Genomic DNA, 22,187 nt, shown 5'->3' with positions numbered 1-22,187 from the left:
GGCGCCCCAAGAGGCAGCTTTGTTAGGCACGCGGAAGCCCAAGGTCAGCTGGGCCCAACTCCAGAAAGCGTCAGACTTTGCCTACCTCGACGAGTACGGCCCTGTGTCCCTGCCTGCCCCCTTCCCTCCCACCGGCCTTCCGCAGAAGGATCCCACCCGGCAGGCGGACCCAGGGGATGGCTGGGCCCAGCTCAGGGCTTCCCTGGGGTTTCAGACCGCTGGGGCCCTGAGAACCTCCTGCAGGTGCTGCCTTGGGAAAGTCCCAGAGCCGTTTCATAGTGTTTATAGCCAGACACACTCCTGGATCCCAAATTACGAGCAGACTTTGACCCTCTCTTTTGATCTCCCTGGCTCAGGGCCTGTGTCTGGGGCTTTCTCCCTGTGGGCAGGCAGCGGCACCCAGGCCCATCACAGCCACCGCTTGGGATGCCGCCCCACCCCCATCCAGTCTGCTCAGCCCATGAATCCCCTGTTCTGTGTTTTCTCTGGATTAGTTGTCACCTTGCACCTTGGTGTCAAAGACCCGGGAGATCAATAGTGCCGGGGCCTGCCTCCCAGGCAACGTGGGGGTGAGGGGCAGAGGACAAACAATGGTGGGTGATGTTCCTGCGGGCCCAGAAGATTCCATGGGGGTTAAGTAGGCAAGGGAAGCAACCATTGCTGATTAGCGGTGGGTGGGGTCGGGGCCGACTGCCCCCAGGGGCTTGGCTGCACCCTCAGTGGAGACTTGGCGGAGAAAAACTTAAATGCTTTGCTTTGTCACTTAAAGCATTATTTTCCCGTGAAAATATGCGTCGAAGGTTATGAAGCAGAGGGGGCTGGCTCAGTGGGTGCATCGTGAGTCTCTTGATCTCGGGGTCGTGAATTCGAGCCGCATGTTGGGTGTAGAGATGACTTAGAGAAAACTTGGGGGCACCTGGGTGGCTCAGTCTTTTCGGCGTCCGACTTCGGCTCAGGTCACGATCTCGCGGTTCGGGAGTTCGAGCCCCGCGTCGGGCTCTGTGCTGACAGCTCGCAGCCTGGAGCCTGCTTTGATTTCGGCGTCTCCCTCTCTCTCTCTGCCCCTCCCCTGCTCACCCTCTGTTTCTCTCCGTCTCTCAGAAAATAAAATAAAATGTTAAAAAAAATCAAAAATAAAATAAAACTTAAAAGATTAGAATGAGGTAGGCTGCAGACCTTCACGTGAATTTTCAGCGCAAAACAAGATATTTCAGAGAAATTTCCACCTCAAAAAAAGGTGTTTCGCCCCGGACTCTCCTGCCCCCCCCCCCGCCCCGACTGGGGTGTTCCGTCATCCTCTGTGTTCAGCTTCTGATGTTCGCGAATGCTACTACGTCAGTGGAAATTTTCGAGGGGCATCGGTCCCTGGGAAAACATCTCAACCCTTCAGTCTGGTCTTCAAGACCTGGGATGACGGGAGCCTCTTCTACCCTGGTGGCTTTGTCCTGCGCTGTTCTGTATTCTCTCTCGTCTCCGCACAGTCGCTTGTCACGGCTCCCCAAACAATAAATAATATGCCAAGCTGGTGCCTGCATTTGTGATTTTCCACAAGCCGCTGCCTTTGCCTGGAGTGTCCCCGCCCACGGCAGCCATCTGGCAAACTCCTACTCATCCTTCAAGACCCAGCTTCAAGGGCTCCTCTTCTGTGAAGCCTTCCCAGCAGACCTGAGCGAATGAATGAGTCAGCTCCTCCCATGCACCGCTCGGTGGGGTCTGTGTCCCTCTCCCTGTGTCGAGCTCTCTGTATCTCGCCTTTGCCCTAATTTGACTGTGGGCGCTCGGAAGGGAGAGACGGCAACATTCGACCGAGCAGGGGCCCTGTGGGGTCCAGCCGGGGTCGCCCAGAGCAACAGAGACCAACATTCTCGAGGTCCTGTCCTCATAGGCGTAGACACACAGCGGCTCATTTAATCCCCTCCCAACGCTACCGCGTAGCCACTATCATTATCCCCATTTTAGAGATGGGGAAACTGAGGCACGGGGAAGCTGCGTAACTTGCTCACCATCATACGGTTAATAAGCGGCTGAGCTGAGAAAGTCCAGCTTGGAGTCCGTTCTCCCAACCTCCGACGCCGTGTTGGCTCCGTAAGCAGAAGCTGTAAAGTGATGGTCATTTTGGCTAAATATAGGGAGCGTGAGAGAGAAAATGACCGTGCCCTTTCACCACCAATCAGCCCAGTCCCAGGCCCTGGGATGCCCTCTAGGTTCACAGGTGGCCCGTAAAGGTGCTTAGGGTCACTTTGTACAACCGCCAGACCCAGGGGCGCCGGCCTCCTCTTTGAGCGCTGCGTGTTTACTCCACCACGGAGAGCGGACAGTGCGAGCTTTGTTTCAGAGGGGGTACAGCTTGCAGCACAGTCCTCAGCAGCAGGCTTGGGAAGTGGGGGTCTGCCGGCTCCGCCTTTCAGGTGCCTCTCACAACAGCAGCCCTGGCTGGAGGGAAACCGGTGAGACCACTTTCCTAGGGTCCACGGGGCAAGACCACTTTCCTGGGGTGCACGGGGTAAGACCACTTTCCTGGGGTGCACGGGGCAGGACCACTTTCCTAGGGTGCACAGGGAAAGACCACTTTCCTGGGGTGCACGGGGTAAGACCACTTTCCTGGGGTGCACAGGGCAGGACCACTTTCCTAGGGTGCACAGGGCAGGACCACTTTCCTGGGGTGCACGGGGTAAGACCACTTTCCTGGGGTGCACAGGGCAGGACCACTTTCCTAGGGTGCACGGGGTAAGACCACTTTCCTAGGGTGCACGGGGTAAGACCACTTTCCTGGGGTGCACGGGGCAGGACTGTAAACCTTCAGGGACTCCTGCTCCCCATCCAGGACGTTTCAAGGAGTGGGCATCGCACATGCAAAAATTCACAAGTGAGAAAAAGCCAGGCATGTCCTCGGAGCAGGTGAGGCACTGATGGCTGTAAGTGCAGAGGAGAGAGGGGAGAGGGGGAGTCTACTTTCGACTGTTACAGGCCTAATCCCCAAAGTAGAGAAATGTGGTCGTTTTCCTCCAATTTCCAGATACTCTCTCAACAATTAGGGAACACTGCCCCCACGTGGCTCTCGGGTGATGCCTGCTCCAAACTGGAGATTGCCACATTTTCTATGACATTGCACAATGATTAAACCAAAGAACACATCTCTTGATTCACTTTTTTTTTTTTTAACGTTTATTCACTTTTGAGAGACAGAGAGAGACAGAGCATGAGCAGGGAAGGGGCAGAGACGGAGACACAGAATCCGAAGCAGGCTCCAGGCTCCGAGCTGTCAGCACAGTGCCCGACGCGGGGCTGCAACTCACGAACTGTTGAGATCATGACCTGAGCCGAAGTCTCCGCTTAGCTGACTGAGCCCCCCAGGCGCCCCACAGATCTCTTGATTCAAATACCTGAGGTAAAGCAACGGTAACCTTAATCCTGGTGTAAAAAGTATACTTTTAAATAAAGTTCCCCCACGAAATCAGTACCTGGGTCCAATTCTCAGATTTCTTACTTTGTTTTTAAAATTCGAGGGGCGCCTGGGTGGCTCAGTCGGTTGAGCATCCGACTTCGGCTCAGGTCTTGATCTCGCGGTCCGTGAGTTCGAGCCCTGTGTGGGGCTCTGTGCTGACGGCTCAGAGCCTGGAGCCTGTTTCAGATTCTGTGTCTCCCTCTCTCTGACCCTCCCCCGTTCATGCTCTGTCTCTGTCTCAAAAATAAATAAACGTTAAAAAAAATTTTTTTTAATTCGAATCTGAATCTTCCGCGAGTCTGATCCCAAGGATCCTTTCTCTTCCCAGTGACGCTTATCTTAGAATCACGAACTCCATGGCCCTGCAGAAGCTCTGCCATTTCCAGGCTAGTCAGCCATCACACTGTCCCCAGGCCCTTCCCTCCACTGTGGTATCCTATTACAATCCTAGGCCTGTTCTCCATTCACCTGTCTGCAGTTGGACAGATCCAACCAAATTCAAGTATTTCCAACATCTTTTAGCTGGGTTACTTTGATGCAAGGCACCTAGCCTCTCCAAGTTTCAGTAGCTTCATTTGTAAATTGGGCACAACACCTTCACGGGTTTACTGGGAGCGTGTACAGGTGACATGGGTGGAGGGCATCTGGCTCATCACAGCGTCTCCTAGTAAAGGAATCTTCTTCCTCCCCCTGGGTCCTTGAGGGCCCCGTTACTGCTGAGCAAGAAATGAGCACTCAGTGGAGGTCAGTGATTTGATATCCAAGAATTGCCTGGCCCTCCAGCAATGTTCCCTGAGAGCAAAAGTACTCAGCGCCCCTGGCCTTGGGGGTCACGCCTATTTCCACGTGTTGCCTTACCGACCTTGGGTTTGCCCTGGATTGCAAACCACGGGTCTCCTCCAGGAGAAGCAGGTGGCAGGTGCGTGGACTTGAGCCGGGCGGGGCCGCGTTCATTCTTCCCGCCCCCCTCCCTGGTGGGGAGGTAGAGGTGTGTGTGTGTGTGTGTGTGTGTGTGTGTGTGTGTGTGTGTGTAGGCGTGTGTATATAATTCAATCCCCGTGGGACTCAGCGTCTGGCCTCACCGGCGGCTAGGCCATTGGCTGACAGTCAGCTCCCCCGCCCTCCTTACCCCCCCCACCCCCCGCGTCCCAGGTGGCTCAGGCCCCGGTGGCCAGCTCTGTTTACCGAGAGAGCCGGTCCAGGTGGGGTTCCATCTCGGCGCTCGCTCCCCTCCGGGGCCCCGCCCGCCCAGGAAGCAGGCAGAAAACCTGGCCGGGGTGTCCTTGCCTTTCCCCTTCCCTCACCGCCCGGAGGGGCCGGGTAAGGGGGGAGGGGTGGGCGTGGGAGGGGGAGCCCCAGGCCTGGGGGATCCGGCTGTCACCCCGTCCCGGGAGCCCGCGCAGACCGGGGGGTGGGGGGTGGGGGGTGGAGGGTGGGGGGGGGGCGGTTATCCCTAGGCCTGACTCCCGCTCCCTCCGCCCCGCCCTATCGTGCTCAGGGGGCCGTGCCCACCCTGGCCAGCAGCCAGAACCCGCATCTCGGGGATGCCCAGGTCTCCTAGAGGAGGCGCCGACGCTGTGTGTCCCCCCTTCCCCAGACGGCGATGACCCCCAAGCCTGCCGGACCCCCGGACGGGGGCTGGGGCTGGGTGGTGGCCGCCGCAGCCTTCGCGGTGAATGGGCTCTCCTACGGGCTGTTACGCTCGCTGGGCCTCGCCCTCCCTGACCTCGCGGAGCACTTTGATCGAAGCACTCAGGACACTGCGTGGGTCAGCGCCCTGGCCCTGGCGGTGCAGCAGGCAGCCAGTGAGGGGGACCCCCAGGTGGGAGGCGGGGACCGGGGTGGAGTGGCGGAGAGTGTGTGCGGTGGCGGAGGACCCACCTGCTCACCAGACAGCCCTTGAGAAAGGGCGACCGGTGGGGACCGGGGGGAACGAGTTCTAGAAAAGAGAGGGTCTCGTCTTGAGGTCAAGGGCAGGAGCTATTAGGCGGGGTGGGGTGGGGGGGCGGGCAGAGAGACGCTTTAGGCCTGGCGAGCCGCCAAAGAGGAGTGCTGGATAGAGTTTGGGGGTCCAGAGGCGTGTCTTCCGTTGACTCCGCCCCCTTCCAGGCCCAGTGGGCAGCGCCCTGAGCACCCGCTGGGGGGCGCGCCCCGTGGTGATGGTTGGGGGCGTCCTCACCTCGCTGGGCTTCGTCTTCTCCGCTTTCGCTCGCAGTCTGCTGCACCTCTACCTTGGCCTGGGCGTCCTTGCTGGTGAGGGGAGAGGGACACCCGGGTCCTTAAGGGGTGATGGTGGAGGTGGGCGCTTCCTGGGGGCTGGAGGCCAAAGGGGCGGGGCCTCCTGCGAGGATCCGGGCTGGGATTGCTGGCACAGAGCATCCCGGGTCCCTGTCGTCACCCCGTCCTGTCCGTTCGCAGGCTCCGGCTGGGCCCTGGTGTTCGCCCCTGCCCTGGGAACCCTGTCCCGTTACTTCTCCCGCCGTCGAGTCTTGGCCGTGGGGCTGGCGCTCACGGGCAACGGGGCCTCCTCGCTGCTCCTGGCGCCCACCCTGCAGCTCCTCCTTGACACCTTCGGCTGGCGGGGCGCCCTGCTCGTCCTCGGCGCCATCACCCTCCACCTCGCCCCCTGTGGCGCCCTGCTGCGACCCCTGGTGCTCCCTGGCGACCCCCCGGCGCCACCCCGCGGGCCCTTAGCTGCCCTCGGCCTGGGTCTCTTCGCGCGCCGGGCCTTCTCAGTTTTTGCTCTGGGCACAGCCCTGGTTGGGGGCGGCTACTTCGTCCCCTACGTGCACTTGGCCCCCCACGCTTTAGACCGGGGCCTGGGCGGGTATGGGGCAGCGCTGGTGGTGGCCGTGGCTGCGGTGGGGGACGCGGGCGCGCGGCTGATCAGCGGCTGGCTGGCGGACCAGGGCTGGGTGCCCCTCTCGCGGCTTCTGCTGGTGTTCGGGGCTCTGACCGGGCTGGGGGTGCTGGCCGTGGGACTGGTGCCCTTGGCGGGGAGCCAGGAGGGCTGCCGGGGGGCCCTGCTGGCCGCGGCTGGGGCCTACGGGCTGAGCGCCGGAAGCTACGCCCCCCTGGTTTTCGGTGTGCTCCCGGGGCTAGTGGGCGTCGGAGGTGTCGTACAGGCCACAGGGCTGGTGATGATGCTGATGAGTCTGGGGGGGCTTCTGGGCCCTCCCCTGTCAGGTAAGGGCCCGAGCCAGCAGATCCGCTCCCAACCATCCTCTGTCCCCTCCCTACCGCCTCCCCCCACCCCTGGGTCCCAGGCCTCTAAATTCCTTTCCCCTTCCTTGCAGGCTTCCTAAGGGACGAGACCGGGGACTTCACCGCCTCCTTCCTCGCCTGCGGCTCTTTCATTCTCTCCGGCAGCTTCATCTACATGGGGCTGCCGGGGGCGCTGCCCTCCTGCCCACCGGCCTCCCCCTCGCGGCAGGCCACCCCTCCTCCCGAGAGGGGGGAGCTGCTCCCGGTTCTTCCGGTCGCCCTGCTCTCCTCGGGAGGCCCTCGATCCACTCTGGACACTACATGTTGACCGTTTTGTTTGGGCCACTCCCCCAATAAAGAATTTCTATCCGGTTTCCTGCAAGCTCCAGCTGTTAGCCAATCTAGGGCGCTGCAAACATTCTGCTGAAGATATTTAAGAAGGCTGACTCAAACGAACGGGGTCCCACTGAACTCTGGGGTGTTTTTCCGTCCGTCCAGCTGGTCCACCTGTCTTTGCCCAAGCTGTTGCCATTTTAACAGGGAGTCTCTGAAAAGCTGTTCCTAAGTTTCCGTGCGTTCGGGGTGGGGAGCTCATGAGGGACCTAACAGCCCCCTCCAGACCTCCCGGCTGAGTCTTTCCTGTGTTTCTGGCTCCTTTGGCCTGTGGGAAATGCTAGACCCAGACCTTAGCGCTTTAAGCTTCTGCTGCCCCTCCCAGACTCCCCCCACCCTGTGTCCTCACTGCTGTCTTCGTTTCTTTTCTGAGTCATGGGGGGAGCCTGGGAAAGAGGAGGTCAGTGGACAAGGCAGAGGAACCGTGGCCCAGAGAGCAGAGTCCAGGGTTCATATGGATACTTCCCCTCCCCGCTTCCTAGCCACGAACCCATTCAGCCAACCCAAGCACATGCGCCCCAGCTCTTTGTGAGGTTCTCATTATTATCCAGTTTCCTTCTTTAGGTTTATCTCAGAAGGGCTTCCCTCTCTCCCAAACATCGGTCTTCAGAGAAGAAAGCTGGAAGGGCAGCAAAGTAGAAATCACATGTAAGGCACGTGAAGATCTTGGCTTTGGGTGTTCACGGCCGATTCACAGCGCAGGGGAGCAGGCTGAGCTCCGGGATCCTCCAGGAAAGGTCGTGGGAGCAAGGAAGAGCTACGAGTCCTCAACGAGACAAGAAAGGTTGGCACAGGCAACACACTGCCCCGGGGGGAGGCGGGCCAAGAGGCCTTGTTCTTGGGCACGGCGGTTCTGTGGGCACCAGGATGGGACAGAAGGCCCTGAGAGCTTGCGCCCTCTGGCTTTCTGGGTCTGACAGTCCCTTTGCAGAGTTCAGTCCTCCTGCAGCCCTTCCTTGGTGAGAGAGACCTTGGTATCCACTGCATCCGTCTTGGGGTCCTGGGGCTTGGAGGCAGAGGCCGAGAAGCAGAAGACGTGAGGCAGCGTGATGAGAATCCCACTCCCCACGAGAAGGAAGGCCCCGGCCACCACAAAAGAAGCTGTGTAGTTGCCTGTCGTATCCCGGAGGTAGCCTAGATCCAAGAGAGAAAAAGAACACACATGGGTGACCCGTTTCCCAAGACCGGTGGAGGGAAAAGAGAATCCCGAACGCATCATCTCAGAAGAATCAGGACTCACAAGGCAGGACTGGATGAGCTCCAGGACTCTGGGACCCCGAGGTTTCTCAAGCTAACGTCCACCCCCTTCCTGCCTTTGGAAAGGGCCTCCAAACCAGCCAGCAGGGACCTGGGCGTCCACATCGAGCCAGGCACACCCATGCCTTTCTTTCAAGCAACAGCGGCCCTTCTAGTTAATAGTTAGGAGAAATTTAAGGGTCTGAAGGTTTGGGCATCTGGGGCATGGAGAACTTTGACCCGACGGCTCAGTCACCTGGGCTGGGGCCCAGTAGGCCAGGGGAACGGGCAGACGCTGGCGGGCTATGTCTGGCCAGGTCCGGCCAGGTCCTCTGAAAACCCAAGCTGCAGACACCCTGCCAAGGGCTCCTCATAGCTCCCCTCAATCCTCCCACAGTCCCCGATTTCGTTGCGCCATGGACCCACTCCGGGGCTACTCTGACGGACCCGTGTTCCGTGCCATCCCGGAGGGCAGTAGTCACAGACACTGGAATTAGTTCCCTCCCCCTCGCAATACATGCAGCCCTGACCCCCCCCGGAAGCCCAGTCCCCCTTACCTGACAGAGGGGCCCCCAGCAGCCCCCCGATGCTCTCTACCATCTGCACCAGTCCCAGGCCACAGTATATCCTTCCAGTGCCCACCAGTTCAGGCAACACGGAGAAGGCCACGGGGGTCAGGGCCCCTGATGTGAAGCCATAGGCCACGGCCAGAACCATCAGGGCCGTGGGAGTCCGAGCCACGGGGAACAGGGCCAGTGACACCCCGGTCAGGGTGGTCCAAAGCATTAGGAGTCGAGCCACAGGTCCCGGGGCGGTGTCCCCCAGCCACCCAGAAGCCACGCGTCCCACGAGGTCAGACACAGCCACCACCGAGAGGAGGAAGGCGGCAGACAGAGGCTCCCAGTCCAGGTCCTGGAGATGGGCCATCAAGTGCACGTAGGGGATGAAGTAGCCAGTGTTGATCAGGGTGAGGGCCACAGTGTAACGAAGGAAGGGGCCGTGGCGGAGGAGGGAAGAGAGTTGGGCCCCAGGGCCGCCCACAGCAGGGTCCTCCGTCAGGGAGAGTGGGCGGAGGAGTGCCCCGCAGGCCACCAGGTGGAGGGAGAGGGCAGACACCAGCAACAGCGCCCCCCGCCAGGCGTAGCGGCTGACCAGCCACTGGAAAAGTGGGGCAAAGGCAAAGGAGGAGAGACCCACGCCGGTCAGTGCCAGCCCCGTGGCCAGGGATCGCCTCCGAGAGAAGTAACGGGACAGGCAAGCCAGGGTCGGAGTGAAGGTCAAGGCCCAGCCAGAGCCTGTCAGAAAGGAACAAATAGGGGTCGGGGGACTCTTAGGGGGCTCGGGGCACCCAGTAATCCCACCACTGCCCAGGATGTAGCACAGGCTTGGGTTACAGCCCCTAGCATCGTTACCCTGTATTTTATTCAATCTCCCAGCCTCGGGCTCGCCGTCTTGCAGATGGGGTGATACACCTCAGGGGATTGCAGAGGCTTAGAAATACCGTTTGCGGGGTAGTGGCTCAGAACTTTGCAGTTGGGCTTGGGCTATATATCACTTCTGGCTACGGTGAGCTCCAGCTGCCAAGTTACATAAGCTTCCGAAGCCTTTCTTGGTCTGTATGCAAATTGGACAACGAGATCTATTTCGCAGCCACCGAAGCTGGCACAAGTGTAGGGTGATTCTTACACTCCAGCCCCGGGCTTGCATTTGCTGGATCCGTCATCTTTGAATTTCTCAATATCCCCCAAGCCGCGCTTTATCACGTTAGTCATCCCTCTTCAACCTTCCCTTGCGGGCACAGGTGCTAGCAGAAACTTTCTCTGAGCCTCCCCGAGCCTCTGGGAAGGGGCAGGAAGCAGGTGAGAGCCCGGAGGCCCTTTCCCTCTCCTGTCTTAGTCCTGGGCCTCACCTGACAGCAGCCCAATGCTCAGGTATAGGTGGGTCACGGAGGTAGCAAAGGAGGCGAGCAGCATCCCCGACGCAGCCAAGATGCCCCCAGCCATCACCACGGGCCTGGGCCCGTACTTCGTGCTCAGGGCGCTGCCCACGGGGCCTGAGAAAGAGGAAGAGGTTCTGCGAGATCTCCGGCGTCCTTCCCAGCCCCGCCCTGCCTCTCTGGCGCCCCCTTCACCCCCCCCCAACCCCCTATCCCTTCCGAGGGAGGGTCGCCTGCACGCCGGACCCGGGCGCGGCACTCACTCCCGAACTGCTGCACGGCGATCCCTATGGAGGCGATCCAGGAGACCCGCGCCGCCTGCTCTTGGAACGCCGCCACTAACTCCACGAAGAAGACGCCGAAAGAACGGAGCACCCCGAACACCAGCGCCGACTGGAAGAAGGCGGACAGCACCACCATCCACCCCCAGCCCCCGTCGGGGGGCTCGGCCCTGCGCGCCATCGGGGAGGGGACGCGGCTGCAGCCAGTGCGCGCCGCCCGGGCGGGAGCAGGGCGCGGGGACGCTCCACCTCCGCCCCGCGAGCCGCCCAGCCTGCGGAGGGCAGGCTGCTAAAGAGGAAGGCACCGACGAGGGCTTTTAAGCGGCTGGGAGGCTGCGTGAGGCGCCTGCGCCTCTCCCCTAGGGGGGCGACCTAGGTGGGGAGGGCGGGCGAGCGGCGCCCGGGGGCGTGGCTCCGCGGGCAGCGCGCCGCGGGTCGAGGCCGGGGCGGGACGGGCCCGCGCGGGGGCCCGACGTTCAGCGGAGGAGCCGCGAGGCGGCCCCGGGTGCGGGCCCAGCCCTGCGGCGCGCCAGCCCCCGTGTGGGTTATCGCTCTTGTCACTGGAAGTGTCAGCTACGCGGCCACCGCGGCCGGCACCCCCGGGCACGGCTCGCTGGTGGGGACGCGCGACTCCGGAGCACGGGGGGTGGGGCCAGAAGGGCGGGGCGGGGCTTAGAGCCGCGTCCCGGACCCGGACAGCGAGTGGGGCGCATGCGTAAAGAGGGGACCCGAGGCGGCCTACCGGGTGGGCCCCACGGGGACTCGGGGATGTGCGGGGAGGCCGTTGCGTCCCCCGCCCACTTTTATCCGTGCGGATTTCCGCACCAAGACCCTCCCGTTGGCAGTTTCGTGCGGGAAGGTGGTGGGTGAACTGGTTCGGGAGAGGAAGACACCCACTTGCTCAACGAGGGGCCTAGCTGCAAGGCCAGGTCGCCCGGTGGGCGCAGGGGTTCTGAGATGAGAGTGTCAGACGAAGACACCTGCCCGAGCGCCCGAGGACGCTAGAAGCTACATGCCTGGATCCCGGAGGTCTCGGAGGCCCCGGAAGAGACCAGGGGAAGGACAGGCTGTTGGACTGCGGGCGTTCATTTCTGCAGTGGGAACTCAGTTCCTGTTGCTTCTGTTTTCACCAGCAGGAAACCCACAGGTCACAGAGACCAAAAATAACTGGGAAGAGGAAGGGCGGCTGTGAGCTCACCCGGGGCCCCACAAACATCACCTACACCCCTTCCTCGGTGGGGCTGGAACCTTTTCTTTCACCCTCTGGTAACAACAACTTCTACGCAGTATTTGATCTCCTGATGGGGTTGACTAAAGAGCCAAATTCTGACCACCGGAGCAGTCAGCCCCTCCTACCCAACCAGTACCCAGTGGGTCCACCTGAGACAGCACCGAGGGCTTGGCTTCCTGTTTCTTCATTATAATTCATGCTCCCCAAGACCCTGACCTGGCAAATTGGGTTCAAGGGCTCATACCCAGACAAATGGGGGTGGGGAGGGGGGAGGCTGCCTGGGTGGCTCAGTGGGTAGGGCATCCGATTCTTGATCTCAGCTCAGATCTTGATCTCAGGGTCGTAAGTTCGAGGCCTGCATTGGGTGCCACGCTGGGTGTGATGCCTACTTAAAAAAAAAAAAAAGAGCCTTGGGTGGCTCACTTGGTTAAGCATCCGACTCTTGGTTTCAGCTCAGGTCATGATCTCACAGTTCGTGGGCTCGAGCCCCGCATCTGCTTGGGATTCTCTCCCTCTCTCTCTCTACCCCTCCCCTGCTCTTTCTGTCTCTCTCAAAAGAAAGAAAAGCAAGCAAGCAAGCAGGGGCGCCTGGGTGGCTCAGTTGGTTGAGCTTCGGTCTTGAGCTCAGGTCACGATCTCGTGGTTCACGAGTTTGAGCCCCACATTGGGCTCACTGCTGTCGGCCTGTTAGTGCAGAGCCTGCTTAGGGATCCTCTGTCCCCCTCTCTCTGCCCCTTCCCACTTGCGCTTTCCCAAAACTATTTTTCTTAAGAAAAGCATTTTGAGCCTTATAATTTTATGTGTGGTTAATAAAAATAATCATACCCCCCCAGATTTTGTTAAGTGGAATCAAAACTTCGGCTGGTGGGAAATAATGCCAAGACGTAGAAATTGATGCGGCTGTATAACATAGTGCAGGGGCATAATCTTTAGGAGCAAATCAAGGCTCCAATCTTGGTTTCATCACATACTGTCTAAGCCACTGAGCCTCTCAGGTGGCTTTCCTAACTGTAAACTGGGGATAAGATTAGTACCTACTTTTTCGGGTTGTCAGGGGAATTGAATTAGAAAATCTATGTATGCACTAAAGTAAAATGCTTAGTTTAGGACCTGACAGGTAGCAGGGGATAAGTAATATTAGCTGGTCTCATTTTCAACAGGACAGAAGCTATAGTGGGAGGAGGAAGAGAGGTTTTAGTTTGGATTCTTTGTTTCATTATTTTACTTAAAAAAAAAAATCTAGATCATGAGTTTTCAGATTGAGAAATACAACCACAAACTGTAAATATTGGAAGGAACTGCAGACCATGTTAATGGACTTCTTTCACAGATGAGGAATTGAAATCCAAAAGGGAGGTAACCTAACAGAATCAGTGACCCTCTGCCTACGGGCAGAGCAGACCCGGGCACCCAGGCCACGCATAGGGCGGGGAAGAAGCACGAACTGGGCAGTGGATACATTCCAAGGCACCATCGCTGGGGGAGGGGTGGAGCTCTCACATGGGCTCCAACCGCATACATGGCCTTGTCACTGCCACCTGCATCCTGTATGGCCCTCATGGGACCCAAGTCCTATCCATTTTCCTTGGTGGCGGTGGTGGTGGTAGGCAGGGGGTGTCCCAAGCATTAGGACCCCAGCACAGATGCATATTCCCCTCCACCCCCCCCCCCCCCGCCTCTCGGCATTATTCGTGGCTTCCAGGTTTCTCGCGGCTGCCCCCACACCTCGACCAGGAAGTGACTTCAGAACGGCAGGATGCAGGTGGCTCCGGAGAAACTTCATGAAGTCACTGGTTCTCACACAATGAGCCGGAAGGCAAGGGCAGGGAAAGGGAGAACAAGGGCCATTCTAAGGGTCTGATGTGATGGGGGCAGTGGAATGGTCACAAAATCCAAGATGGAGTCCAGCAGGGAAGAACCTTCTTTCCCTGGCTGCACCCTGCTCCCAGATCCTCCCAGGCAAGAACCTTGGACACAGCAGGCAGCACAGAGGGGCTTCTTTATTCCAACATTCTGATCTTGCAGGATCTAACATTTCCACCCCTGGGCGCTCTCCACCTGCCCAACCAGTTGACTTAAAAAAAAAAAAAATCATGTTTCCTTCTCCTATCTCTCTTCTGCTCTCAACTCTGTGGCGGGGAGTCAGAGGGAAAGATCAAGAAAAGTTGCTTTCTCACCTGGCCTCAAGCAGAAGCGATTAGTGCTGACCTATCTTGAGCCAGCTCCACGCCACACCCTGCAATCGAAGAGCTCCCAAGGAGGGAAAGGACTGTAAATCGAGGCTCCAGGTATCATCTCACATTCCAGACATCCCATCCAGTGAAGAGGCAACTCCATTCCCAACTTTCCACCTGCTTGGCCTGCACCGGAGACTGCCCCTCAACCAACCTACCAATCTCTCAGTCCTACCCAGATATTCGGTCAGCTGGAAGGTCCACCAGTCAATTAATCTTTTAAATCTCTAATCCCAACAGCAATCCCAATCATAATCCCAAACTCTAGCACAGAATGGAACTCAGCCCCATTTCTCTCCCTGTGGAAGGTCCTGCTGCCTTCGCTGGTTTCAGACAGGAACACAGTGGCACGAAGGCCAGGTCACAGACCTGGCTTCTCTAAAGTAACAAAGTTACCAAGCACCTGTGACTTCTCAAGGCAAAGACGTTTCTGGAATCTGAACACTTGCCACAAATGCCCAAAAGCTCACCAAAGGGAGAAGGGGTTTGTCTCAGGTAGACAGAATCCCAAGGAACATTCAAATCCAGACACATCTACAGTAAAGGACTGGTCGTGACTCAGCTGTTAGTCAAGATAAAGAGTTTCATAATTCCCCCGCAGGTCATACCATTCTTGGAGGCTGGGCAGAACCCGAAAAGCTTGCGTCGTCTCTGATAAGGAATTTCAGATCTCTCCCTCATGGAGGGATCAACTCAGTGCTAAGCACAAGCCCCAGTGGGAAGATTCTGGGCTCAAATACAGCCCAGTTCATGCCAGACAGACATAGTGCAGCCAAACCCAGGTGGCCAGACTCTTGGGAAGGTTAGGGCCATAAGAGAAAGCCTCTCCAATCATTCCCCCTAGCTCCAACACCGACAAAGCCCCCACATCCACAGCCCCCAGGAAACACTTCCTACTTCCCCGTCAGCCTCACCATAAAGCTTCCTCGAAGTCTTGAAAACAGAGAAAAAAGTCTGTAGCCAGTTCCAGCCCGCTAGAGAACCTACATTACCCAGAATACCGGAGAGGGTTCCTGACCCAATGCCACAAACTCACACGTGCCCAGTGCTGCCCTAGAAAATTAAGGTTCCAGACCTACAATCGGGAGAGACAGGACACACAGAAACCCTTCCTCCATTTTGCACACACCAACAAGCAAACAGGTTGAAGAAACGAGACGATTCCGAAGATAAAAGTTAATGACAATAATAAACATAAAACACTCAAGCCTAAGGACGCGGCCAAGTGCTAATCTCTGCCAGCAGAGCTGTGACCTCGCATACTGTGCTTCAGGTCACTTTGGATCACACTTGTGGAAGAGGGAGGTGGGAAATGCAATCGAATGGAGGCCCCGGTGCCACCCACGGGCCTCAATAAATTATATTTACAGACAAACCAAACGGAGAGGGGGCCGCGGGTGTGGAGGACTGTTCCCTCAGGGAATCCAGGCCTCCAGTCTCTCCCCTCCCTCAGCTCCCAGCTTGCTGTCTCCTCAAGGACAATTTCAATTGTGGGGAAGAGGTTTTGACCAGCAAAACAGGCAGATCAAGCCACGACCTGCCATCCCTGTTCCCCCCGCCCCCCCCCATGAGAATTTAAGGCGGTGGCTGTTTCTGATACCAGAGGGGCCTCGCACACCACCCCTCTCCTCATGCCCAAGGCCGACAGGGAGGCCGGGCCTGAGCGCAGCTTTCCCGGCTTCCAGGAGGCGAGTGGGATCGGGGCGGCGCTCAGCTAGGGCCCCCCCAGAATGTGGTAGTGCACTTTAGTGTTGGTGGCAGCCCCGTGCTTCTGGCGCAGATGCAGCCGAAGTTGACTCTTGTGCCGGAAATGCAGGCCGCAGGGGTCGCACTGTGGGGGAGGCGGAGGCGGGGGGGAACAGCCGGGTCAGCGCCCGCCCCCTTCCACCAGCACCTTTAAGGCGGGGCAACTGTCCGGCTCCCCGCGGAAGACCAGCTCTTCGGTCCTCGCGTCTTCCCAGATCCTCCGCGGAGGCGGAGGAGGCGGGCCCCGCCCTCAGCTCCCCCCCAGCTCCTCTTGGGGGCGCGGGGTGGGGGACGGACGGCGCCCAGTCCGGGGGCCTGACACGGGTGCCTGAGCCTCCCCGGCCCCGCCCCTTGATCTCTCAGGACTCCGCCCACTTCCAGGTGCTCCCCTCGAGGCCCCGCCCCTAGGTAAAAGCGAGGCCCCGCTCCTGCTTCGGGCGAGGGCGAGGCCGGGGCGGGGCGGGGCGGGTACTCACGTGGTAAGGCTTCTCCCCCGTGTGGATGCGAACGTGGCTCTTGAGGGTCTGTAGGTGGCGGAAGCGAGTGCCGCAGGTGGGGCAGGGATAGGGCTTCTCCCCGGTGTGGATGAGCACGTGCGCGCGCAGGTGCGCTACCTGGGAGGGGAGGGGGACCTCAGACCGCGCCGGCCGAGGGACCCACCCCGCGGCCCCGCCCCGCGCTCCGGCCAGTTGGCCTCGGAGTTGGCCTCGGAGCCGGCTGGGTACCTGCACGAAGCGCGAGCCGCACGTCTCACACTTGTACGGCTTCTCTCCGGAGTGGATGCGGCTGTGCGTTTTCAGGTTGGCCGGCCGGTTGAAGCGGGCCCCGCAGATGGAACAGTGGTAGGGCTTCTCCCCTGGAGGCAGGGAGGAAGGGAGGTCGGGGACTCGGCCCTAGGACACCTGCGGGCACAAAGCCCGGGGGGGGGGGGGGGGGGGGAGGCCCTCTCCTCCCCTACCTGTGTGCACCGTGCGGTGACTGGCCAGGTTGCCTTTGTAGCGGAAGGCGGACCGGCATAGCTGACACTTGTAAGGTTTGTCCTCATCCCCAGGAGCCAAGGGGTCCAGCCCCGACGAGCACCCGGCCACAGCCTCGCAGTTCTGGCAGCTGAAAAATTCACTTCCTGGGAGGGGAGGTGGGTCATGACAACAATACCAGTGAATCCTCAAACCACATTGGTAAAGTGGGTTTTCTCTTTCCCAATTTACTGTAAAGGCTTCTGGGGCTCGTCTGACTTACTCAAGGTCACATGGTTAATGAGAGGACAAGCCAAGATCTGACTTCATGTCTGTCTGACTCCAGAATACTCTGCTAATCTCTTCGGTAGAGGCGGTGGTACGGGGAGGCCCCAGTTACCGACCCCTGTTGGTCCCCTCTTGCACCACGATGGTTGACAGCTTGCCAGAGAGGCAGGCCCTGCCGAGCTCTGGGCCCACCGTTCCTCCCCGAGGGGAACAGGCCAGAACTTCGCTGCTCGCTGGAAGCTTTAAAGAGCACTGATACCTGGTGCCCTCTTCCAGACATTCTGATCTTCGGGGATGTGACCCGGGCAATGGGATTGTTAAAAGCCCCGCACGTGACTCTATGTTGCAGTAATTGGAAAGGGCCTTTCCTTTTGGCCCAAACTTGGCCTTGAGCAGACCCAGGAGAAAAGCCAAGAAGGAAGTAACCGAAAGGGCTCTTGTACCTGGTGGGGGACAAGCCGGCCCAGAGTGTGAGCCAGGGGTCTCTTGAGCCGGGGCTGTGAGGAGATGGCGGGTATGGACTGGAGCCCCACACTTGAACTGTCCCGTGACAGCAGTTGGAGACAGCCTAGGCAGATGGCAAGCCCAGAGAAAAGGGTTAGGAGAGCTTCTACTGGGGGGGGGGGGGGGGGGGGTTCTACCCTGGAGGACTTGGAGCCAAAGGCCTGCCCCCTGGAGGTGAGCCAATACTGACCAATGAGCCACGCCCTTTGTGCTGCCGAAGCCCCACCCCTCCCTCTCCGCTCCTGACCACCCAGGCCCGCCCGGTGGCTCGGTCCCCTAGCTGAGGCTAGCCTCTACCAATTCTTGAGGTTCCAGTTTCCGTACCTGCTCTGGGGACCAGGAATGGGTCCTTCTTCACTGCCACTGCTGCTGGAAGCCTCATCTCCACTGGGGAGCCCGGCTTGGGGGCAAAGTTGACCGGAACTCCTCTCCCCCGCCAGGCTCCCCGCTTGGGAGGCCTGAGAGTTTAACACGATGAACTTGTATTTTTTCCAGTTGCAGGCCTTGGGGTCTGGGCTACCTTGACTGCAGCTGCGAGATTCAGTAGGTGGGTCCGGGTGTCCTTCGGAGCGCCTGGGACTGCCCGGGGGAGGGGCCATTGGCGGCGTGGGGGGTTCTGCCTCCAAAGGCCGCAGAGAGATGCCCAGAGGTTCATAGCTGGGAACAGTGCGATGGATCTTAGTGCCATTTCCAAATCCCGGCCTCTGCCCTTGACACCCGGGATGCCACCTCACCCCACGGAGCTGGGGCTCCCTCACCTGGCCTGGATGAAGCGGTGGCATGCCTGGACCACATGTTCCATCTGCAAGTAGGTGGCGGCCGCAAGGACCGCGGGCGCAGTGGCGGGAGAGAGGCGGAGGCGTGAGGTGTACATGAAGTCCAGAAGGGGAGCGAAGCCTCCGGCTTCGGGCCCCCCGGGCAGGGAGAGCACGTCCACCCCCACTCCTGCTCGGCCTCGGAAAATTGAATAGAAGAAGCCGCTGGACAGAGGGCAGATAGGCTATGTTAGCGCCTGGGGGCCCCTGGGAGACACGCGCCACGTCCTCCCCACTGTCGCCCCAATCCCGGGGTGCTCAGCCTCCTGCTTCCGGAAGGCTAGGCTTCGGATCCCCTTCCGAAGGCCTCATGGCTCCGCCCCTTTCCCATTTGGCCCCACCCCATCCCCTGAGTCACCCGTCCAACCTGCAGGCGATAAGAACCGCCTTGTGGGCGCGGAGGGGTTGCCCGCCAACCAGCAGCGTGACGTCAGTGAGGATCCCGCGCAGGCGCAGCTCATTCAGGTTGCCGAGCACGTCGGAGGAGTGGCGCGTGAACTCGCGGACGTAGCCCAGCGCCCCCTCCGGGGTGGCGGTGGAGCCCATCGCGACGCAGGCCTGCGGGTGCAGAGCAAGGAGCTCAGGGACCCGGGCCGACCTCAGACGCCTGCCCTCCTCGCTTCGCCCCTTCTGCTGACGCGCAGCTAGAGCCGAGCCCCTAGGCCGGCTCGCGCAGCCTGGCTCGAGCCGTCTAGTTGTTTCTGGCCTCAGCTCACCGGCGCTCGCTGCACCCCCCCCAACCCCCCCGAGACTCCACAGTGCCTGCAGCGAGCTTGAGGTTCCCGACCGCGCCGTCGATGGCCCGCGTGGGGAATCCGGCCGCAGCGCCCTTGGTCCCCACTGCTCGTGCCCTTCCAGCACCCCGCTCCCCTCTGTTTCGCCGCGCGCCTGGCTCTCGGGTGTCCCACCTGCCTGGAGACCCTAGACGGCCCGCGGTCCACACCTCTCCAAATCCCAGTCGAAGCTCCCTTTCCGAAGCACTGAATTCCCACTACTATCTGGTCCCCGACCCCGAGCGCAGCCCGAGTACTGGGCCTCAGTCTTCCTACCATCCAGAGCCCTTCGCGGGGACCCCGGAGTCTGGGTCCCTCAGTCTGTCGTTCTTACCCCCGTCCTGCAGGGGCTGCGGCTTCTCTTCTCAGGGGGGCGGGGTCCCTCTCCCCTCCTGGACTCGGCTCCTTTATCTGGCCGGGATGGCGGGGGCGGGGGTGGAGGTGGGGTGAACGCCTGGGTCTGTATCCTTCCTTCCTCCCTTGCTCTCCAGATGGCGAGCCCGGGGCGGGGTCTCCGGCTTGAGGGCGGGACCTCAGAAACCCTGGGTGGTCGTAACCTCAGGGGTCTTGGGCCACTGAAAGTGGAACCGGGGATGGGACGGTGGAATTGGGGAGGGGGTTGGGGAATCTCGAGATCGCAAACATGGGTGACCCGGGTCGTCGAGGGGCCTGGGGCAGCGAAAATTGGTGTGTTGGCTTTTGGAAGGGGGTGCCTGTTCCCGGAGAGTGAATACAGGGAAACTCCCCCCTTCCAACGTAAGGTATCCAGGAGATAAAGGGGCGCCCAACAAGGCACCAGGTGTGGGGAGGAGATAGTGGACTCGCGTGGGGTCTCAAGACAGCGGGAGGGCGTCGTGTGAATGACAGGCTCCTCTAGCGGTGCCTGCAAGAAGGGGGGCTCTGATAGGGCGGGTTAGGGAGGGGACGGATATGATTTCTAGTTCGTTTCCTTCCATTGTCCTGCGACCGGACGGCTCCGCCAGCTGCTTCCCCTCGAGGAGGTGGGGAAAGCCCCGGGTGGGGGCCCAGAGACGCTCAGGAGACCTGGGCGTCCGGATTCTCGCTCCCAACTCTCTCCTGAATCCTTTTAGGGATCCAGAGAGACAGACTCCCGCCCAAAGCCCGCTCGCCCTCCCCCAATCCCAGCTCACTAAGGCCTCGGGCACCCGCCCGTCGGCTACGCTCGGAGGCTGGCGGGACGCCGGGGTCCAGCGCGGCAAGTAGGCAAAACCCGGCAATGTTTGACTCCTTCCACGAGGGGGCGGACGAGCACTAGCCTCGCCTCGCCGTCTCCACCCGGCTGGGGTCCACTCGGACCGGGGCGCAGGATCCACTCGGTCTGAGCGGCTGAAACCTTCGTTCTCCCCTTTGCGCTGGTTAATTTTGTCCCTCTGTCTCCTAGGAGGGGACTGGGGTTGGGCGGAGGGAGGGAGAGTTAGGTGACAGCGGGGACTTTCCTCCGAGGCCGGGGTTAGAAATCCGCGGGCTCTGGGTCTGAGCCCTGGGTGCTCAGGGTTTTCTTTTCTAATTAGCTAGACCCTATCAATCTGCCTGTAGGGGTGAATTTTTAGTGAACATTAATATGAAATTTGGGTGCGGTGGACGGAGAAAGGAAAGCAGGGAGGGAGGGTCTCAGGGTAACAGGAGGGAGAGAGGGAAGGAGGGGCCGATAACCCTAAATTTAGGTCCCCGCATCTGGGAGATAGGCACGGGTCACACCCTCATATTTTGTTTGGGGGGACGTTGGGGGCGGCAGTGTTTATTTGGCGGGGGCGGGGGAGGCAGAGCTGAGGCTAGCTGCAAAGCAGGACTTGCATTTGTGTTCAGGACAGTCTACAGGTGCCCAGGGACATCTACCCGTTATCCATGGAGCTGCCTATCCGGGCCTGGGGTCCTCCTCTTCAGATCTGAGGGTGTCTTTATTTGGGTGCAGGAAAGAGCCGCTGAGAAATTGAGAATCCAGGACCACTAGGGATGGGGTGGGGGTCGGCGTGGCCTTTGTCTGTGAGGGTTACTTCGGTCTCTGCTCAATTTGGAGTTGGGAGGTCGCCTGGGGGCTCCCTTGGGGATCAGGCTGGAGTCGATTTTGCGTTATCTGGTCACTTGGTGGAGAGTGCACGTTTATGACCGGGTATTGAGTTCATATGACTGTTTTGGGCACTGGCGGCTGAATTCAGGCCCCGAGGGCCAATGGTAAGTTTGAGGGAGCTGAGTCTGAAGCTACATTCGTTTGGGGGGATTCTGACACCCATAATTTGGAGATTGTCAGCTTGGAATATGAGGACAAACCGCTAGATGGTCTTCAGGCGGTGGGTGAGGGTTTTGTTTTGGGGATTCATAGTCATCGGTGTATATGGACCATCCGATTTCAAGTAGAGCAGTCGTGCTGACTTTGGGGTACAGTCTGTGTGGGGAAGCCGTACGCGTTTCGAGGCTCAGGTTAGATTTGGGGGGCGTGGAATTTAACTTCGAGGGTTTTTTGTTAGCCTGAGGCAGGACATAACAGGGACCTGGGAGCAAGTTTGAAGGCCTTCTGCTACCAGGGGTCACTGAGGGGAAGCAAAGCTTTATATCTGAATGTTGTGGAAACTTACTTTGAGGGGAGCAGTCCACTGTTTACATAGATAGCCACGAAGGTTTTTCCAGGGGGAGAAACAAGGTGAGGGCCCAGGGTGAGAGACTCAAGTTTTGGGGTGTCCTTATTTGGGGGTGTTTTTTTTTGCCACTCTTTGGGTGCGTTTGATGAAGTGGAGGGATGGGTCTCAAGGGGAGATTGATCTGAAGGTTCACTTAATTTGGAGCGTGATGCTGATGTGGGATGTCCTTTGCTCATAGCTCCCTCTCACCCTGGATTCTAGAAATCTCTTTTTCTGGTGGACCCCCAATTACGCCCAGGCTGTGAAGGGAGAGATTTGGAAAGGTAGTGGGTGGGGTATCTCCTCTTATTTCTATGTGGCCTGGATAGATCTGAGGGAGAAAAGGTGGTTTCAGACTCGGAACCCCAATTTCTTAAGGGAGCACACCTCACTTTCCGGGAAGGTGGGGGGACATGGGGTGTCCCGTGGTAAAGTGGACATCCCGGGCTTGGGCAGTGCTGTTGGAACTTTGGCAAGGAGAGGTGGGGGGGGGGTACGAGGAGGTGATT

General features: G+C 59.5%; 3 protein-coding genes and 1 long non-coding RNA gene across 10 annotated transcripts; 2 read left to right on the top strand and 2 right to left on the bottom strand.

The window, feature by feature from the left end:
- Window positions 1-4,594: 4,594 nt before the first annotated feature.
- SLC16A11 (solute carrier family 16 member 11) lies at window positions 4,595-7,031 on the top strand. 6 transcript variants are annotated; one of them, XM_045044554.1, is made up of 5 exons: window positions 4,595-4,765; window positions 5,043-5,250; window positions 5,555-5,698; window positions 5,864-6,631; window positions 6,742-7,031. In XM_045044554.1, the coding sequence occupies exons 2-5, from the start codon at window positions 5,049-5,051 to the stop codon at window positions 6,975-6,977; spliced, it is 1,350 nt and encodes a 449-aa protein (XP_044900489.1). In that variant the 5' UTR covers window positions 4,595-4,765; window positions 5,043-5,048; the 3' UTR covers window positions 6,978-7,031. The 6 variants fall into 6 exon arrangements, with proteins under 6 accessions (XP_044900489.1, XP_044900488.1, XP_044900487.1 ...); XM_045044553.1 differs by having other exon boundaries at window positions 4,596-4,765; window positions 5,555-6,631; XM_045044552.1 differs by having other exon boundaries at window positions 4,632-4,765; window positions 4,944-5,250; window positions 5,555-6,631.
- A 534-nt stretch (window positions 7,032-7,565) lies between these two features.
- SLC16A13 (solute carrier family 16 member 13) lies at window positions 7,566-11,048 on the bottom strand. The gene is made up of 4 exons (XM_003996156.4): window positions 10,478-11,048; window positions 10,188-10,331; window positions 8,836-9,573; window positions 7,566-8,176 (listed from the first exon to the last, which is right to left on the bottom strand). Exons 1-4 carry the CDS (start codon window positions 10,674-10,676, stop codon window positions 7,977-7,979), a joined length of 1,281 nt encoding a protein of 426 aa, XP_003996205.1. The 5' UTR covers window positions 10,677-11,048; the 3' UTR covers window positions 7,566-7,976.
- A 2,658-nt stretch (window positions 11,049-13,706) lies between these two features.
- On the bottom strand, window positions 13,707-19,419 carry BCL6B (BCL6B transcription repressor). Of its 2 annotated transcripts, none has more exons than XM_011288886.4 (9): window positions 19,319-19,419; window positions 18,637-18,827; window positions 18,213-18,434; window positions 17,779-18,111; window positions 17,394-17,518; window positions 16,665-16,829; window positions 16,432-16,562; window positions 16,183-16,320; window positions 13,707-15,791 (listed from the first exon to the last, which is right to left on the bottom strand). In XM_011288886.4, exons 1-9 carry the CDS (start codon window positions 19,319-19,321, stop codon window positions 15,675-15,677), a joined length of 1,425 nt encoding a protein of 474 aa, XP_011287188.1. In that variant the 5' UTR covers window positions 19,322-19,419; the 3' UTR covers window positions 13,707-15,674. The 2 variants fall into 2 exon arrangements, with proteins under 2 accessions (XP_011287188.1, XP_044900625.1); XM_045044690.1 differs by having other exon boundaries at window positions 19,178-19,321.
- Window positions 17,872-19,433, top strand: LOC123381946. Its single transcript, XR_006589569.1, has 2 exons — window positions 17,872-18,001; window positions 18,643-19,433. It is a non-coding gene; the product is annotated as an uncharacterized LOC123381946 (long non-coding RNA).
- The last annotated feature ends 2,754 nt before the right edge of the window (window positions 19,434-22,187 follow it).

The sequence above is a fragment of the Felis catus genome, chromosome E1 (assembly GCF_018350175.1).
Source record: "Felis catus isolate Fca126 chromosome E1, F.catus_Fca126_mat1.0, whole genome shotgun sequence".
NCBI lineage: Eukaryota > Metazoa > Chordata > Mammalia > Carnivora > Felidae > Felis > Felis catus.
This window is presented reverse-complemented; position numbering and strand designations above follow the sequence as displayed.

Bases quoted from the DNA above. Each gene is read 5' to 3' on its own strand.
- SLC16A11 (XM_045044553.1), top strand. From the start codon at position 5,049: ATGACCCCCAAGCCTGCCGGACCCCCGGACGGGGGCTGGGGCTGGGTG. The intron at 5,251-5,554 runs GTGAGGGGGACC...GCCCCCTTCCAG, and splicing joins GGCGGTGCAGCAGGCAGCCA to GCCCAGTGGGCAGCGCCCTG. The intron at 6,632-6,741 runs GTAAGGGCCCGA...CCTTCCTTGCAG, and splicing joins TCTGGGCCCTCCCCTGTCAG to GCTTCCTAAGGGACGAGACC.
- SLC16A13 (XM_003996156.4), bottom strand. From the start codon at position 10,676: ATGGCGCGCAGGGCCGAGCCCCCCGACGGGGGCTGGGGGTGGATGGTG. The intron at 10,332-10,477 runs GTGAGTGCCGCG...CCTCTTTCTCAG, and splicing joins CGCCGTGCAGCAGTTCGGGA to GCCCCGTGGGCAGCGCCCTG. The intron at 9,574-10,187 runs GTGAGGCCCAGG...CCTTTCTGACAG, and splicing joins GAGCATTGGGCTGCTGTCAG to GCTCTGGCTGGGCCTTGACC.
- BCL6B (XM_045044690.1), bottom strand. From the start codon at position 19,321: ATGGTAGGAAGACTGAGGCCCAGTACTCGGGCTGCGCTCGGGGTCGGG. The intron at 17,519-17,778 runs GTACGGAAACTG...CCATCTGCCTAG, and splicing joins ATTCCTGGTCCCCAGAGCAG to GCTGTCTCCAACTGCTGTCA. The intron at 15,792-16,182 runs GTGAGTACCCGC...CCTCCCCCACAG, and splicing joins CGGGGGAGAAGCCTTACCAC to TGCGACCCCTGCGGCCTGCA.